The sequence below is a fragment of the Lycorma delicatula genome, chromosome 7, assembly GCF_047948215.1.
Source record: "Lycorma delicatula isolate Av1 chromosome 7, ASM4794821v1, whole genome shotgun sequence".
In the NCBI taxonomy this organism is placed as follows: domain Eukaryota; kingdom Metazoa; phylum Arthropoda; class Insecta; order Hemiptera; family Fulgoridae; genus Lycorma; species Lycorma delicatula.
The window spans coordinates 103,721,797-103,741,404 of record NC_134461.1 but is presented as its reverse complement, the minus strand read 5'-3'; the positions used below and the strand labels follow the sequence as shown (position 1 = coordinate 103,741,404).

General features: G+C 34.9%; 1 protein-coding gene across 1 annotated transcript in view; it reads right to left on the bottom strand.

The window, feature by feature from the left end:
- Positions 1–335: 335 nt before the first annotated feature.
- The window catches only part of LOC142328352 (adenylate cyclase type 10-like), a 60,143-nt gene continuing 40,870 nt past the window's right edge, over positions 336–19,608 (bottom strand). The window contains exons 9-13 of the mRNA XM_075372059.1: positions 17,116–17,255; positions 13,132–13,328; positions 11,261–11,495; positions 2,929–3,193; positions 336–563 (exon numbers count right to left, since the gene is read on the bottom strand). Coding sequence (XP_075228174.1) covers positions 336–563; positions 2,929–3,193; positions 11,261–11,495; positions 13,132–13,328; positions 17,116–17,255 — 1,065 coding nt within the window. The remainder of the gene's footprint in view (positions 564–2,928; positions 3,194–11,260; positions 11,496–13,131; positions 13,329–17,115; positions 17,256–19,608) is intronic.

Here is a 19,608-nt window from a genome sequence, read left to right as displayed (position 1 = left end):
CATATTTACAGTAGTAAAATAGTTTTACTTCTGCTTTATGCAATCTTTCTTTAAATATTTTACTTTGATAAATGTTAGCTGTTGATTTTATAAAAATATGAAAAATTTATTTTCTATTTTTCAACTAGTTGCAAGAATTCAGTCTTATACAAAATTAAAACTAAGGAAATCAATTTCATGATCTAGAAAAAAACAATTAACAATGGTTGAATATTAAATACCTTACTTACAACTACAGCTTAGAAAGAAATTTATAAAATTTTTATGTTTTTAATAATAATAGCACCAGCAATTACCAGCTATAAAATTCATTACAATTATTTTAACGCTCAATTTTATGAAAGTACCCATACCAGTTGTATCAGTTTATGAAGTGTTTTATTTTTCAATTTCATCACCTCTTGTGAACTCCTAGAGAAAAGTTCTGGAGGAGCATCATTTACATCCAGATTAAGTACATGAGTAAGAAGGAAAACATACTTTACATATTCCGTCCCAGCTAAGAGAGAAATTATTTTTCCAGTTCTACTTTTTATATCCTCATCACTTGCAAAATTAAGCATCTAAAAGGAATCAGAAAAAAAATTTAATTAGTTACTGAATATTAACTGAAATACTTAACCCAGTTAAGTAAATGTTTTTCAAACAGTTATTAACTGTATTAAAATAATAATTGAAAGAGAATATAAGTAAATTAATAATATTTATGAAAATTTATGTGCTGCTTGTCCTTAATCAACTCAACAAGCAGTTTAAATCCATAAACATGCATACCCAGCATATGTTCCAAAATGTTTTATGGCCATCATCATTAAATTACCCTCAATTTTCCCTTTGCAAGTGTTTTACTTAATTTTTGTCATTCATAAAGACTAGTATATTAACTTTTTATTTCCAACTTAGGAAAGGATATGATTAGATTATTATTAAATTTACATATACTCGTATGTACCTATTATCAGATAGGACCTACTTCATATTTCATTAACACTTTTTTTTAATTAATTCTACTTATTTAAAAAATGTAATTAGTCATTTTTTTATTTGTTGTGTAAAGTGATTTTACCAGTAATAATTCATACTCATAATATTTTCAGAATCACAAATTGTCATTTTATCTCTCCTGTCCTCAGTTGACTACCATCCATAGGAAGTTTTTATTAAGGAAAAAATTGAGAAAAATGTTTTTAAGTTTTCCCCCTCCTCAACACCTATGACATACAGGAACTTGGTGATTGTGATGGTGTTGGCAAAAACTTGCAAGCTCCATTAAAGCAACTTCTCTACAAAAGGTTCTATTATATTGAAAGACAAATTAAAAAACATATTTAATTTTTCTGAGTTGTTTTAAGAAAATAAAACATTAAAAAAAAATCCTTAGCTAATTTTGACTAGCTATGCTTGTCTTACCAGACATTGCATAAAATAAAAATTCTAGACTTAACAAATGTATATATATTCTGTACCTTTCAGAAGAAAGATCATCTTCTATAAGGGATAAATCAGGATAAATAATTACAATTTTCCTTAATTATATTTACATGCATGATTTAAAATATTAACCTTTTCCCATCACAATGATCCACGCTTGATTAGTGCTCTATGAAAATATGTTGGTTATCTGATTGCCTCTCTTCATACTCTTATGCTACCTCTTGTGAAAAAAATTTCAAAAAATTACAGTATATTAAAGAGATTTAATAGATTCTGACAAAAAAAAACATTACAATTGGATATTTTTTATGTGTGTGCTGCATATCATAATTTATTATGTGTTTCAATACATCGAAATGTTGCTACTAAGATAAGCTATTTTTGTAAATAATAAATAAATCCATTATTGTCATAGCAATTATAATACACAAGTCACACATACACACACACACACACACACACACACACACACACACACACACACACACACACACACACACACACACACACACACACACACACACATATATACACACACACATACACATACACATACACATTTCTGAGAAAAAAATGGTCATATTCTTTCTAGTCTAAATAAAACATTTTACATCGTATAAATGTCGTTCAAATTGTATAATAAAACTGATTCCTTTGTGAATACAAAACAAAATAACTGACTTAGATGCCATATAAAATGATTTTGTAACAGCATTTTAAAACTGACGCCGTACATAACCAGTTCCAAGGTTAAATGATCTGAAAAGGTTAAGTAAAAAAACTATTTATCTTTATTGAAAGAAGAAAAGGGTTAATGTAAAATTGGACTTCCTAATTTTATTCTTATACTAATTTTATGTTTGCTTGTCTTTCTTAGTACATAGCTCTGGTCTTCATTTTGTAGTAGAGCTTTGTAGTGAAGTTTTTACACATGTTATCAAAATATTTTTAACTTTAAGTCATGAAAAAATTTTGTTTTCTTATAAGCATCTTTTCCCCAAATTGAAATTATAATAACTGTGAAGGGTATAAAATTCAGATGTATATGTAAATAATAAATTCAAACAGTTACATTTCTTTGAATCCAATGAGAACTGTTTTACATATTCACTGGATTCATTACTAAAAAGAGATTAAAATTCATCTACATTTATAGGAATATTAAAAAAAATTATAAAATTACTTTTCATTCATTCCGAGTTTGTTATAGAAAAAAAAATTAGTTTGTTAAAATGCAAATCATAAATTAATAAAAAAATATGTTTTAATCTTGTTTTTAAGTCTTTATTACTATGAAGCTACTACTAATAATCTGTATTTCTAAAGAAATATCAATTTTTAAAATACTAAAAAAAACTTATTAAAACCCTATAGAATAAATGTATAACAGTCATAGAAACTGTAAGAACATAATGTTATTAATAGGAGGAAATTATAATAATAATTAATAGTAGGAATTTGAAATAATTATTAATTATATCATATAATACGTACAAATTTAAAAATCTGTTGAATAGTGTAATACAATATTGTACTGTGGTTTGTTTGTAAAGTTATTAATATTATTCTTAATGGCTTATTAACACACATTATCATAAATTCTTCTAACAATCTAGTTTTGCCTACACCTTTATCACCACAATACAATACACCGCAAGGGTAACCTTCATATCCATCTAACACCCTTTGAAAAGTCTGTAACTCTGTATCTCTTCCTAATAATGGTGGTAGTTGATAAATAGTCACATTTCCTCCTCCTCTGTAATAAAATTTTGTATAATTACATTTTATGTTATTTAAATACTTAAAAATCATAAACATAAAAATAATTTATTCTAATTAATCTATCAAATAGTAATCTTTGTACATACTTAAGGTTAATTAAAATACCAGATTGAAAATGTAACATTAGTGAAGTCAAGAATTGCTACACAATTTGGCAATGCCATGGATCAGCATCAGCAGTGACTGTATCATTATTTTATAAAATGGCTTAGTTTCATGGTCTCAGAGAAAATTTTATTGGCCATGAAAAATGTTTACTTAACTTATTTCATAGTTAACAAGATGTAATGCACAATCGCTTATAACACACTAATGAAAGAAGTATGACATAAAAATACAATTTTATTTGTTACAAAAAATTACATTTATTTTTCCATGTAATCATCAGTTGCAGCTACATATTTGTCCCAATGGTTAACCGGTTCTCATTCCATCAATAAAGATTGCTGGCGATGTTTCCCTTGATCCATAGTTCACTCTTATCTTCAGTTCATCATCTGTGGCGATTCCTCTTTAATTGAGGGAAGAAATTAAAATCACAGGACGCCAAATCTTGCAAGTAAGGAGGATGTGGAATAGGTTCAAATTTCAACTTTATAAGAACCTTGGGCGTTTGCATGCGATATATACAACCAAGCATTTTCGTGTTGCAGAATTATCGTCTCCATGGATTGTTGAAATCAACATACAGGTCTCCTAAGGTGTTTATCATTTCAACTTTGTGTATATATTGCATAGAATTTTTACAATCAACCCGACTTCCAGGTAGTCAGTCAGTCTGTCAGTCACACACTCATGTTTGGAATTCTAGAGAGGATTTTTTCCAGAGGGATCTTTTTGAATTTTCTTTTTATTGTAGCAAACCATAGTGGTAGCTTTTATTCCATGCTATGAAGTTTTTATTTTGGCTATATTTGACAACATTACTTTTGTTGTTCTTATTTTTTTGATGAATTTGCGTGTCACCCACTGCAAACAGATAACATGACCTTTTTATCTGTTTTCTAATCAAAGAGTAAATTTTCTATTTAGAATGATTTAATAAATCAGTAGATTTTATTATAAAACTTAGCAAAATTTCAATACTTAACTTTGTGGTGTTTTAAAATTATAACAAACACAATTTCATTAATAGAAATTTAAAAAATAAAACTAAATCTTCATTTCCACTGTTGCATCACTTTGTAAATGCAAGTAAATTAGAAAACTTAAATATAAAAAAAACTTAAATAAAAGTTTACCAAAAAAAAAATTGTATAAATAAATACTAATAATAATTATTTGAATACATAAACAATGTTCAGTATTTTTTTTTTGTTCCTTACTTAAAGTGTTCATTTCTTAATGTGAGATAACTAAACTTTCTTATGATGGCGAGTTTACTGTTCTTTAGGTACATTCATGTTACAATTTATTGTCTGTATGGACTACTATGGTTATTCTTATGATTAGACTTTGTTTTTATTTTGTTTTCTTGCAATAATAATATTTAATAATCATAATACAATACAAAGAGAAAATTATACTAACTTATCCATTTGTTATTTTTTATTAGTAGTATTTAATTTTAAATCTGCTTATTGTCAGTTTTTAGGTTTTTTATACTTGTTTTCCTAATTCCCTTGCATCTATTGCTGCTGATTGTTTAATGTTCAAAATACAAATTTAGCTTCAGAGTTTTATTTGTTTCATAATTAAAAATGTTCATCATAAAACATAATTAAAAATGTTTCAAATACCAATATTTTTTGCTTTCTGTACAAAAAAAAAGAAAAATGTTTTACTACTCTCCTCCATTCTGGCAAAAGTTGAATACCTGCCTCATGACACCTCAGAGTATTACCATAACAAAACCTCATTTAAAAAAAAAATAAATAATAAAAAACTTCAGTTAGGTTAAACAGTCAAAAGTTAGAAAAATTATTAAAATAAATTTTAAGTTTCTTTTTTGTAGCATTTTATCTCTAATGATGTGACATTTTCCACACAACTCAGAAATAGTAGCAATTCTGTTTTCAGCACTGAAATTTAGAAGGGGGACTCGTTATTTAACATTATATGATAAATATTAAATATAAATGTGTAAATGAATATATTTAATATATAAATATATGCTATATTATATTTATATTTTTATAGGCTAAAACTTCTAATAAAAATTCATAAATTCATTCCCTTTCAGTAACATAACAATTCCCAAAAATAGTCCACTCTATGCTTCAAATCAATCCACGTAATACACAAGTTACTGCATCGCATAAAATTACATGATCATAGATTAATTTTTCACAGACATAAAACCAATTACATATTGTTAACACATATATGCCAAACTTAATATCGGCGGACGGCAATGGTAGCAGCTTAGATGTCAGCAGGAGTGCGCTTGCACAGCGTCACTCCCGTCGCGCAGTTCTCCCACCATAGCGGTGCTGCGGCTCCACCATTTTCAAAATCCAAAGAAAGAGCGTGCACGAGATTGAATTTTCAATTCATCGTCGACCACCTCCTGGAAAAACCAACAAGAATAAGCATGCGAAGAAGAAATCGAGCACGTATTCAAAATTTAAGGAATGCCCAGCGCAGATCCTTAATTGTATGCACTGTTGTTTTTAAAACAACCTCCTACGATGCTACCACTGTATTGGGAAACGCTCTCCCAATCGATTTAATGGTGAGAGTTCGAGCGGCCATATGGAAATTGCGAAGAGGCAAGGAGTCTGAGGTATTTGGGATGCGGTTTCGAGGCGGGCCTTTACCGGAGCAGAACGGTGATCTCAATGCACCGGTTCTAAATTTCGAACAGTTGCCCATCTCCCGCCTGCGGAGGAGGCTTTACAGCCTTGCGATGGAAGCATGGCAGCAAGAATGGCACGCCACGACCAGAAAGGTCCTTGTATAGATTTATACAGGATCTGGGAGGATGGTATGCCTCTTCTTCGTTTTTAAGGGCAACAGAAGCCCGAGTGCTCTCCAACCGTGTAAATTTAAACCAATATTTGTTTCGGTTCCGCCTGGTAGTTGATGAGCTGTGCGTCTGCGGGAAGGTCCAATCGAACGAACACATGATGTTCGACTGCCCAGCTCTTGGGGAGGCCAGAATTCAGGCCACCCTGGAACTCAGAGGTCAAGGGAAAAATTGGCCACTCACAAGCGGCGAGTCAATGTGGCGAGAGCCGTATTGTCGGACCGTGTGGGAGTTCCTTGATGCGGTTGCTTCGTTCAACCGACATCAGTAGTTTACCTAAGGGAAAAGACTCCTACCGCGCTGCTGTAGAAAGCTAACCGAGAGAGATGGCCGGCTACCAGCCAGATTAAGGCTCCAAACGCTTTAATGGTTGATAAGTACTTGTTGGCATTCAGCGGCCTAGGCGTGGCAGCGAATTGCTATCTTTGACGAGATAAATTTAATTATTGATAGTCATATATGTTTTAGTAGTTGACGGGGTGCACCTATCCAATTTAGTAATATATGACAAGTGGGCGGTGGGATACGCAATCGAGTGGTGTATTGGTACCACGCTTATTCCGCTCATGCTTTTAGGTCAGCTCTAGGAGCTAGTTAGGTCACTAGTCGCTAACTGTTTCGAGCGCTCAGTAGCCGTTTGTAGCACAGAAATTCGGTCTTGTGTTTTAGGGCGACCGAATGGGGTGGTGGCGGGAGAAATGCCAAGCAAACCAATAAAACAAGAAGAAGATAGAAGAATACAGAAGAAGTTCCATGGCCGCCTCAACGTGGAAACTCCCGGCGGATGCAAACATCCCCGCCAGAGCAGCAGGCCTGGTCGCCCGCCAAGGGATTCGCTGGACGCAGACGCTACCTTCCCGCTCCATCCCGTAGCTCCAATCCCGTAGGGGCAAGACACCCACCTTGTGACGTTACCGGTCGTCACAACAGCCCCCTCCGTTCTGAGCCCTGAAGGGCTTTACCGCAGGTCGTCTTTAGACTCTCTTTGACTACTATAACTGATTATACCCCACAGTCATCAGCCACGCCTCGGTCGGGTTGCCACCGATGTAAATGCCTCGGCAGACACCTTTTGCATCTGTTAAATGCATATCAAATTTCGCTTTCACGTAGGCCTCAAAACGGACATCTTCACATCCAACCAAACATGATTTCCTCAAACTAACTGACCGAAACCGCGGAAGCGCGAACCCCGCGCCTGGTCCAGATTTGACAGCACCGTTTGTGACTGTGAATGCCTCAGAAAACGAACGAGTTTAAAGTTAAATTAGTGCTACACTCATACCAATAAAAATTATATTTTACGCAAGCTAGAAATTAAGACCTACACCCAAATAAGTCGACCAATTTAGGTCGCCTAACAAGGATAACCGCAACCTCATTCCGGTTCGCGCAGGAGCCGGGGATACATCCTGCACCCCAACCCGGTCCCATCATGGTGTCTCGCGTGGCATATCACCAAATCACGATCAGGACCGACACCGGCGGAGGGAAGCCACACCCCCGGTCGCACGGGTTAACATACTCCGACGGCGCGGTCACCTCCCACCAGCGGGAGTCACAAATCGAATCACAAACAATACCAATATAACCGTGGCACAATGCCAATGCGCCTACCTCCAACCAATTCAATACCTAATCCGGAACTCTAGCCACACAAGATCCTACCACGGTCGAGTACCTCGATTACTGCATACCTACATACCGCAAGGGCGCGGATAAAACAAGCCACTATAGACCACTCCTTGTGGATCATCCAGTTTACGGAAACAGACGTAGAGGACGTGGTCCACTGTATCATCAGTTCCGCAATTCGGGCATTGACTCGAATCCACCAAGCGAAACCTAGCCAAACTCGCCCGAAAGGTATTATGCCCGGAGAGAAAATGTGTGATATACCGATTGGTGGAGACCCATCCAACCACACCTAAATCAGATACTATAGGAAACATACCATGCGTGTAGCAACCTGTAGGGGATTCGTCCCACCTAACCTGCCTGGACGCAAGGCCCCGGTCTTCAATCTCTTCCATTCGTTCTGACGTCTATAGGTTATTTACCTTGGAAATGTAGCGCTCCTTACGCTCATCAGCCAAGATATCTATTGGACTCCGGCTATATCACAGACTGCCTCTCACGAGACTGTTCTATAACCGCCTATTACAATCAGCAAGAGGCGTAGCTGGGCCAGCAGCAAAATGTCCGCGCAATACCTAAAAGCCATGCGGTGAGCCCAGACAGGCGCAGCATACAGCATAATAGCTTCGCTGACACCTTTTTAAAGGATACGCATGGTACGGTAATTCAACTCCCAGTCGGGATGAATGACTACGGATTCCATAAAAAGCATCAGCGGCTTTTTTTTGCTACAAACTGTAAATGTTCTTTGAACCGAAAATTCTCATCAAGGACAATGCCCAGGTATTTTTGAGTCGTAACGTACCAAATGGGAGACCAGCAATCCGGACACGGATTCGTCAGGTAGCAGGCCATCGGCCTTTAAGCAATATCATTGTGGTTTTCTCTGGGCTGAAAATCATCTTATGTTGGAGACTTCACAGTCGGAGTAACTCACAAGCACGAACAGCTCGGAACTCTACTCGTAACGCAAATCCCGTTGCTTAACCTGACGACGCGAATGCGTCGTCAGCATAAGCGACAACATGGCAACCTTAAACGCAAAATCGAATCGAATTCTATGATCCAAAGAAGGGGACTCAGAACACTGTCCTAAGGGCATCCTTTACTTAAGGTCTTACAAACCTCCGAGCTGCTGTCACGCAGGGAAACAGTCCGATGGCTGAACACTTCTAATTCATTTCGTGTATACTTTCGCTTCTGCATCTGAAACAAGTCAGAGACCCACCATAAGTTATTAAATGCCCCGGATATGTCCAAAAAGTTCCCTAATTCATGCTTGCATGAATTAGAGGATGTTATACTCATCACCTTTAGTATGGCATCTTCAGTGCTCTTGTCCGGCCGAAAACCATACTGGTTGTCCATTAGTATATGATCAGTAACCAATCTAGCATTAATACGCAAATATAGGACCTTCTCCGAAACCTTGCCAATTAAGAGAAAGAGCGTTAGTGTACGGTAAGAAGAGCTAACAGTAGGATCTTTATCGCCACCTTCGAACAACAATATTAAGTCTCCTCGCTTCCAACACGCCGAAAAGTGACCGGCGAAGAGCAACCTATTATATATTCTAGTTAGATGATCAAGAACTACTGGAAACTCCAGAACGAGAAGCTCCACTGTGATACAATTATATCCGGGGGCCTTATGCCGTGCCATACTACATATCACCTGGCGCACTTCCGCCTCAGTGATCTCAGAAGACTGTAAGTCGGTCTTAAAAATCGCGACTTCCCGCCTGACACGCAGGTAGTATGAAACCTCACCCACCATAGTATCATCCGGGAGCAAATTATTCAGCAAAATGTTAAGGACACGGTCCTTATCCATTACCACACCCTCGCGGGTTCACAAGGCTTTCCTGCGCTTATGTCCAAGGGCTCTATACACAACACCCGAAGGGTCTTTATTCCCTTGCTCCTGAACGAAGGAGCATCAGGAATTACGCTTGGAGGACCTAATGCTATGAAAGTACGTATCGTTACCCACAATAGGAAGGATACTATCCCATCTCGGTAGGTGTTCCTCAGTGGGATCCCTGTATTGGAAATATGAACTAACAACTGTAATGTTCTGTCAGCGAATGGCAAGTCTGATCACAACATGATTGGTGTCAGAAACCTGCCGTATAAAGACACTATCAAGCGACTTCCTGCATAGAATAGCAGACATATGATATGATATAAAACTATATGAGATATGCCCTATATAAAACTTTTTCCAGCTGTGAAAGCCTGGAAGACACCCTAATTACATATGGGTGCTGCAGAAGGACAACATCGAGGCTCTGTCCTCTACAATCTCACCTAATTTAACCTGGACTTCATAAGCACCCTGGGCATTTAGTTGATCGAACCATCTAAGGAATTAAAGTGCAGCACAACGACCCTTATATAACAGACACACTCCCTATTAACAACTGGTGCTTATGATTTTTGTGCAACCTCTTACAGTTAGCACAGGCCGGAGCCTCGGACCTATGCAACAATCGTCACGCTTGTGGCCATCCTCGCCACAAAGGGTACACACCAAGGCAGACTTACAAAATTTACATCTTACATCTTTGGACACCCACAAACTCTTTTACTTGACAATACCCTAAATCGATGAATAGTCTTCCTGCAGACATTAAGTTTTGAAAGAGACCAGAACTTACCTCAAACACTCCATGATATTTCTGGGTATCACGCCTACACATTTTAAAGATCACCTGCAATCCTGCTGGAAGGCAGCTTCATCCAAATCAGTGTTCTGCTCCCTAATGAGGGACAAGACATCTTTGTCGGTCAGGTTATGGTCAATATCATAGACTATAATACGGGACCTATGCATTCTCCTTGAGTCTATTTTCACATTCAATTGCTTAACTGCCTTGGAATCTCTAATTGCCTGAATAGTCTCCATATCTTCAATTAAACCCTTGGTGGTCTCTTTAATGTTCCTGATTTTAAGACCTTTCTGGTCATCCTGCAGGGCAACCCGGAGGTCTTTCTTCAGCTGACTGCTGGACACAGTCGAGCCCTCTGTCCTATTAACAAACGCAATCTCAGGTTTCTTAGAGGACTGACTGGCTGGTTCCATGTACCTTATTCATACTTATTTTATAATCTGAAATGATGAATTCTACTACTTAGAATATAGTAATTTTTTTCCTTGTTGTGTATTCCATCTTTTCTGAGGTTAGGCAAAAAATATTGACCAAAGTTTTGCCAGTTCTCTGATAAACTGGATGAGGAATTTTAAATTAAGTTATCTATAATAAAACATAGAAAGTAATTTACAGACATAATACTTTGCCTAATTATAATAAAGGAAATTGAAATTGTTTGTAACTGAAACATATTAAAAAAATTCCTTCCTTGTAATAACATGCCTGAAACATCCTCAGATTATTCATTAAAAGAATAAAAATATTATAAAGATTGTTCTTACCTTTTACCTTCAGAGTATTCATAAATACCAGCAACTTTACCAATACCTTTAAGAACCTTTTGTTCTTGTTCAGTGAAATAAATGGGAGAAAGACCGGAGTTAAAATATGTTTGTTGATCACATGTTACTTTATTAGGGAAATACATCATCAGACGTGCTGCTTTATTAACTGGAGCACCTATGACTGTATATTCTTGTCTTAATGGATGACCTACGACACCACAGTATGTCATGCCTAGTATCAACAGAATATTAACAACAGAATATAATGAGCCCTGCTATTCTTGATTTTAAAAATACTAAATGATACAGAACAATTCTGTCATATAAAATTTATAAAAGAATTATGTATATTTATAACAAATTAAAAAGAAAAATAATGAGGTACAGTTTATACTATTCAGTTCAAATAGATAAATATTTAGTAATTTTTTTTTTAAATAACCAATATTTTGTAAATAGAATCTGTTTTAATTATTACTGAACAACTAGCACAGGTTATATTGTAATATTATTGAAATGGATTTTATAATAAAAGTTAAAACAAGTAATTTTGCTTGAAATGTTATGAGAATACCATTCATAAATGGTACAAAAGTGCTATTAAAAGAATGATATGAAAATGAAAGATATGAAAAGATATTGAAAGATATGGAAATCAGAACTCTACTACTAAGATAGACAGTATATCCTCCCTATGTTGTGGTTACTGAGGTCCTGAAAGGTAGAGATGATTACAAATTCTATTTTAAATATTTACTGATGAAATTTTGAATAGGAAAAGGTAAGCAACACAAATTGAATCTGCTTATCTGCACGCTCTCTTCTATTTGAGATTATCAATAAAATTAGGCAAGTTTCTTTATTAGACAAGTTCAACTTCGACATAGACAATTTTGACATAAAATACGTAACAAAAACTTATTGAACATTTTGGAAACTGGAGTTTTGAGTATTGATTTTAAGATCCAATAGTTAACAGTTAGAACTTAAGAACATGATATCTAAACATATTATATTATGGAGGTTATTGATGAAGTCTGGAATTTTGTTAAGCAGTAAGGAAATAATCAAAGAAATAAATTGTTCCTTACTGAAGAGAATCTAGCGACAAGTTACCTAGCACAGTGTTGTGATCTGATCAAACAGAATAAAAAAGTCACTGAAGCCATTTACCGCAGTATAACAATATAAGTATCAGGAACGTGCATGACTACCAAGAAGATTTAAAGTTATTGGCAGTTAAGATGAATTTTTTTGCATAGACTGAAATTTTCATTTAAACCTAGTAAATAATGAAAAAAGGAGAAAGAAAGGAATGGAAAGTAGAGCAGCGGATGAAAGAAAGAAAAAACAACCAGCAGGAAATGGATGAGAACAACCTAATAGTGCAGGCATTGACTTTTTATGAAAGGAGGAACAGAGACTGCCCAGAAGGTCGATGTTAGATGTTTACTTTTCAACTTTTTAAAAAACCCAAAAGTTTATAAAGAAATATCCAAACAGCATACAAATAGCTCAATAGACCATGAACTGTTACTAAACAAAATTTTAATATAGACTGATCATTTTAATAACTCAATTCAGAAGGAGATCCATACTTATGACTGAATCTGATCTGAATGATGACTGAAACTGATCCATACTGATGACAAACTATAAAGTGAATATATATATTTAATACATAAAATTTAATAAATCCCATAAAATATGTTATTTAAGGAAACTGAGACAACATTTTTTTTTTTAAGTCATGTGTTAGACACTGTTAAAGATTATTGGGCACTTCTATACTTATACAGTATAAAATATTTACCTCTCTTAGAAAAATTAAAATTAATTATTCCTAATGATAAAAAATATAAACTTACCAACAGTAACACCACATGCGATACCTTTAACATGTGGTAATTGGCTGATAATACTTCTAATTTTATAAGCACATTTTAAGCTTCTCATTGCATTATATTCATGATGAGCACCTCGTAAACCAAATATTACAAGAAACATTATATCTTTATCAAACATACAAACTTTATTCACAACTCCCATCTGTTTTTGAACAACCCTAAAATAATAATGAAATAATGATGTATTAATTACACCAAATACTTTTAATATCCCAAAAATATGCCAACCTTAGACTACTATCAGTTAATGTCTGAAATGGAATCATTATCTTTCTTCAGTATACATTTTAAACTAGTTGTAACTTTATAAAAATACAATGTATATTGTGGTAGTGATTCTGCATAGACATTTTACTTTGATTAGCATTTTTAATCGTCGACCTACAATAAAACATAATCCCAAGCTTCTACTACTAAAACAAGTAAACTCGATTAACCTTTGTTATAAAGTAGCAGCTGAGATAATATCATCACGTAAAAAAATCAGTTGTCTCCACAACTAGGAGAAAACATTAATTCAAACTTTGTCATCAAAAAAATCTAAAATTTATAGTTGGACATATTCCTATTAAGAATAGATGGTACAATATCCCATTTCTGATAGTAAAGTCACTAAAGTGATATACCCTAGTATAAAAGCTTTTTGGAACACACTGGTTTATAAAGCTAGGGATAGATAACAAGTAAGTTTGTATTAGCCCTTGCTGTTAATGTTAGAAACCATACACCCCATACATTTAGTCACAGCTATAGGAAAATTAGGTATTTTGTGTTTTATTTTTCCAATAAAACATTTATTTTTGTAATAAAAAACTTAATATTTGTTTCTAATTTATAAAACATTTTCATATTCAAAGAACATTTGTGATTACACATTTTTTGTAAAATTTATCTTGCAATATTTTTATTTTAGAAACAAGAAAATTTATATTTATATGATTTTTTCCATTCTTATGTTCTAAGATGTTAGGAGATGTGATCCCAATGAGATGACAGATTTACTGTACGAGTCATGTAATTCATACAGTTACAATGCTTGTCACAAAAGTTAACTAAAGAAACGCTGGTACCTCTCTTTATTGCCTATGTGGGGTACAGTCCAACATACAAATTAACTATTATGAAATACATAATCATAGTACAATAAACAACAGACAGGACTAAACAATAAAATATTAAACTATATGTTTTTTTACTTTAAAATACTCAATTATCACAATTCTAATAACCAGTAGGTCTTGGAAAGTAACCTCACCACCAAATTAGAACTCAGTGGGCTAATTCCTCATTACTTGAAATCACATAAGTTGCAATTATTACAATTAAGAAAATATAATCAGAAACATCTTAAATCTTGTCTTTATTTTTTAAATCTTTAATTTTTTCAATTAAGAAAAAATAATTTGAAATGTCACATGGAATCTGGAATGTCATAGGAATAAGAGGAAAATAAAGGGAAACAAGAATGACATGCAGATAGAATTTAGAGGAAAGGCCTCAATGAAAAAGATAAATGAATAGTTTGAGGACAGACATATGGTAATGTTCAATGGAAATTACAGACAACTCTGCATCTCTACGGTTGCAGATAGATAAGAATTCAAATAAGTAAAGAGGTGCTAAACAGTTGCAAGGAGAGCACCACTATAGAACTATACAACAAAAAAAGAAACACTTACCCCACTGGTTAGTAGAATTTGCCAGCATGGTACTTTACAGCATTGGAGACAGGAGGGTACAGTCTACACACTTCTCATGGTACCAAACAAAGAAGAATAGAAAGAAAAAAAGAGATTAATGCAAAGAGAGACTACCTTTGACCAAGGTAGTTTGCCAATTCCAAATATTGATACTTCACAACCTATTATAGAATGTGACTACTGCTATCGCCTGTTTCAAACCATTTAGGAAACACTAAAATATGAGACACACTAAGCTCAATATATTAAGGGTGATTGCAGGTTTTCTACTCATATATTATCACAACAAAAAAGTGTATTTTGTTCATTACATTGATCTAAACTCAGAGTTGAACTCTGTATAAAATTAAATAAAGACATTCAGCTAGTCAGCCGAAGTTTAAATGAAATAAAACTAACCAGAAGACTGAACTCTACTAGTTGTAAAATTTCTGGAGTTACTAGATTGAGATAGTTATAAATGATCCACTCTCCAAAGTGTATAATAAAATGCATAATCTGAACAAAATTGAATATTACAAGTAAATTTTTTTTAAATCCAAAATTACTCCTAAAGATTAGTGAATAAAGTAACTTCTCATTCAGTAAGCAAAATAGAATAAGAAGTCATTTTTACCTAGCTAGCCAGTTGTTGATTCCCAGTAAATATGACAATTTTTTTGCCTCTCATTTCATTTTAGATATTTCATTTCATTTCAATAAAGACACCTTCCTTGTTAAAAGCATAATTGTCAGATTGTAATTATAATAATGAAATAAATATAATAAATAATATGGCAAACAAAATTGAATAATTAAAAATGAATTACCACTAACTTTTTATAACCAGATTTTACTAATACTGTAATTCAAAACTCATTTAAACTAGACTTTTTTAAAAACTAACTGAACATTTTATTAATGAATCTTTTTATTAACTTATTGAAGTAATTACTTGCAACAACTTAAATTATTTTTCAATTATTTATTTATGAAATTAAATTTCATATTTATAAAATTTTGGTTCAATTTATTTTTTAAACATTTTAGATTTAAATTAATTTTGATTACTGATTATCATGGACAAGAACATAAATTTAAAAATTGGTTATTTTCCAACTTAAAGAGTTTCCCTGGACAAAAAGCATGCTTTCACTTATCACCTGGACACAATATATTTATTGTAAGTAGATGTTAAAAATTAACAAAAATTAATTAAAAACTAAAACCCAGTAACGTAAAAATACATCTTAAAATGAAGTAGCCTGTAACATACGCTAAAGCGAAATAAAAACACAAAGATATATTTCATTATTTATCTCGGTTAAAATAATAAATTTACCATCTGCTTTATGGCAAATTATATAAATGGCTGAAACACACTACAGTATTTAAATATCTGAATAAAAACAGATGGCCCTAAGAAATTGTATAACATAACATTAACACTGTTTCATTATCCCCTAAAATAGTTTGCATGTTAGCAAACAGATACAATCCACAAGGAGGTAGAGCTCTTTTAGTTGGCAGTTGCAACAAGCACAAGGAGGTGCATCTGTTTGTGTCATCAAATATCCGTAAGCGAACCTAACATGCCCTGTTCGCAAACTGAAAATAATAACCTTCTCTTGACTGTTATTTCTGCATGAGGAGCTTCGCGGTGACACTGTGTATTTAAATGGATGAAGTTTATTGTTAATAGTAGCATTCCATTCTTTCCATTCATCATGAACTACCCTCTTCAGAAATCAGACAAGATTGTTCAAAGCAATGTGATTGGTGAAAGGGGGCTGAAAGCAAGAGCCTCCTTTGCTGCACCATCAATGAGCTCATTGTCTGAAATTCCAAAATGGCTGGGGATCCAGCCAATACATTTGCATTACATTGAGTCATATGAGAAATAACACACTGAATCTCACAGACAATAGGGTGTCTGGAGTATACGTCACTTGTTGCCTGTAAGGCACTCATGTAATCTGAGCAAAAAGAAGTACATGTCAAAATATTAGGCTAATTATATTTAAGGCCTTTGAATAGCATATACAGCTCTTCAACGAAAATACTGACAGTGCTGGGAAGGCCAAACATATATGTTCTACTGTCAACCACAAAAGCACAACCAACAGACGAGAGGTGGAAAACTTTTAATAACACTGAATAAACACAGAATGCTTTTCATACAATATTTTTTTCTGAAGAAATTAGTTGAATTGTGTGAAAAAACAGATGAATTGTGTAAGTAGATACTGAAATTTTATATACTAACTGCCATATTTGAGTGTATACTTCATCAACTCTCTCTATAATAGTTTCAACTGATCCTTTTTTGTCTAATATGACATTTATAAATACAGTAGTTACTAATCTCATTTCTGTAAGATAATCAAGAGGTTGTTCTGCATCTACCTGAAATAACAAAAAGATAGTGTTGTAAACTTAAATAACAATAAATAAATATACATTATCCTATTATTACCAGAGAGTCAAGGCACCTTGAATGTTGGTGATCCTTAAAATAGTTGTTTAGTAAAGCTATCAGAAGTAGTCAGCTTGGTTCCAAATAATTCATCTCTTTACTCCCAGAGTCAACAATAGAAAATGGCTTGGCTACGCTAGCCCAGAATTATAATTTCTTGGATTGGTTCTAAGAACCATTTGGATTGTCATCCAGCATAAGTGTCAGAAGCCTAATCAAAGTAATTGATTACTGCAATCAGCCTATTTATAGATGAAAAAAAGTTATATATGTATATTAAAAATAAATATTTATATTAAGTAGAGAGAGAGATAAATAAAAACTAAGAAAAATGTATGATCTGCCTTGACCTCAATCTATGTATCTCTTGTATAATACAGTAAAAAAAATCTCCGTGAACAAATATACACCAAATTTTATAAAACAATAACCTAGAAATAGCAAGATTAGGTTGTAATACAAGGTCTGTTCAGGGAATAACTGGTCCTTGTAAATAGGATCAATAATAAATTATTGGGTCATTGTCCCCTTCAAAGTACTCACCCCTCTCCTATTCACACACTTTTCCAGCGATGTTTACACTTCACAAAGCAGTCCTTGGAGGTGAAAGAACCCCATTTATAGGTGCCTAAGCATTGCCGGGCTCGTTATTCCGCAAGATATTATTAGGTGTATATGTGCACTTGCGCAGTACAAACTAAACCTCCACCCCTCCTGGAAACCGCTTATGCAGCATTACTTCAGGAAGGGGGAAACGCTCACTCACACAATCGAACACTGCAATCAAGGAACACCAAACACCAATACAATCACACACTCAACACAAAGAAACAAAACACAGGCAACACTAAGACACAGCAAAGCACAATTACGCCCCCACACACACAATTTGTCATCACACAAACACCAAACGCACATAGTCAAACAAATTGCGGTACACATACACGCCACTCAAATACATGCACACACAAGCCAACATCATGCACACTCTCAGGTACTTACCACATACTTATACAGAACTTACCAGGACATCCCCAGTCTAAGCTTCAAAAGAGAGGAACTTACCTATGGGCCAGTGCCAGCAAAGTGATCATGGCTTCATTGCATCCAGTAACCCCCACAAGGTTGGGGGGTCTCCCCAGTGTTGGGACTGCATCCCAACACTGTAGGGGAAAGTCACCCACTTTGTAACATTATCGGTCGCCACACCACCCCCTCCGTTCCGACCGCTGAGGGGCTTTGTAAATGCCTGTACACTCGAGTGACAGGCAAACCGCGACACGCAGTTTGTCTACAACTACTTTGGCAAATCTTGCCACTGCGTTCCAGTTCTCTTCTTTTGCTAACACAATCTGCTCGAAGTCTTCAGGTAAGAACACATACCTCCTGCCTAACGTGTCTACCGCTCAAGACTTTGCTACGCTCTAGTTCAAAACGGGGACACCGAAAAAGACATGATGTCTCTTTAGTTCCACAAACAGGGAAACTATCCATATAATAGGGCCCAAATCTAAACAAAGACTCTAATGCCCCCATCTCCCGACAGAGGCTGCGTTAAATTGAAATCCATCGAGCAATGAGCCCTTCCGGACTCGTCCACAAACGTCCCCAATCAATATATATGACCACCTGCCTGCCTTTTGCACTGTGGATCTACCTATCCTGCCACACCCCTATCAACTTCATAATATCCAAATTGATACGTTTCTTTTCAGCAGCCATCAGTGGTTCGAGTTGGTGTAACCTGCTCCGTTTAGTTATCTCAAGATAAATCGGGAACAACCAGCTATCACTTCGACCGCCTCCCGGGATGCAGTCCTGTAATCAGCCGCCACCCATACATAGCATTTCTTATAAAAGGACTCCAATGTTCCTCTATATCTTCCGTATACAACAACATATGCTCAGACTTAGAACCATATAAAAGCGTGGCATGGGCCGGAGTGGCCCATGCTACGCTATTGACAGGAGATGTCAATAATTTCCTTCGTTGTTGCCCTTGTCCTCTACAATTTGGTAGAATCCCGGCTATGTAACGCATTACCCTCTCCGCCTTTTCAGTGGCTTCGAGCGCATGCCTACCTAACCTTAGACGAGCGTCAAACCAGATCCCTAGACATTTAAAAGTTTCGACAGTATTTTCCTTCCCTGAAATCTCGACCACCAAAGTCGGTCTTCTTTTTGACGTAGAAATCACCACGATTTTAGTCTTTTCGGCGTCATGGGCAGACCAACACTCTCCATCCAGGAGCTCACTATGGAAAAGGAGGGCGCCTTATCTTC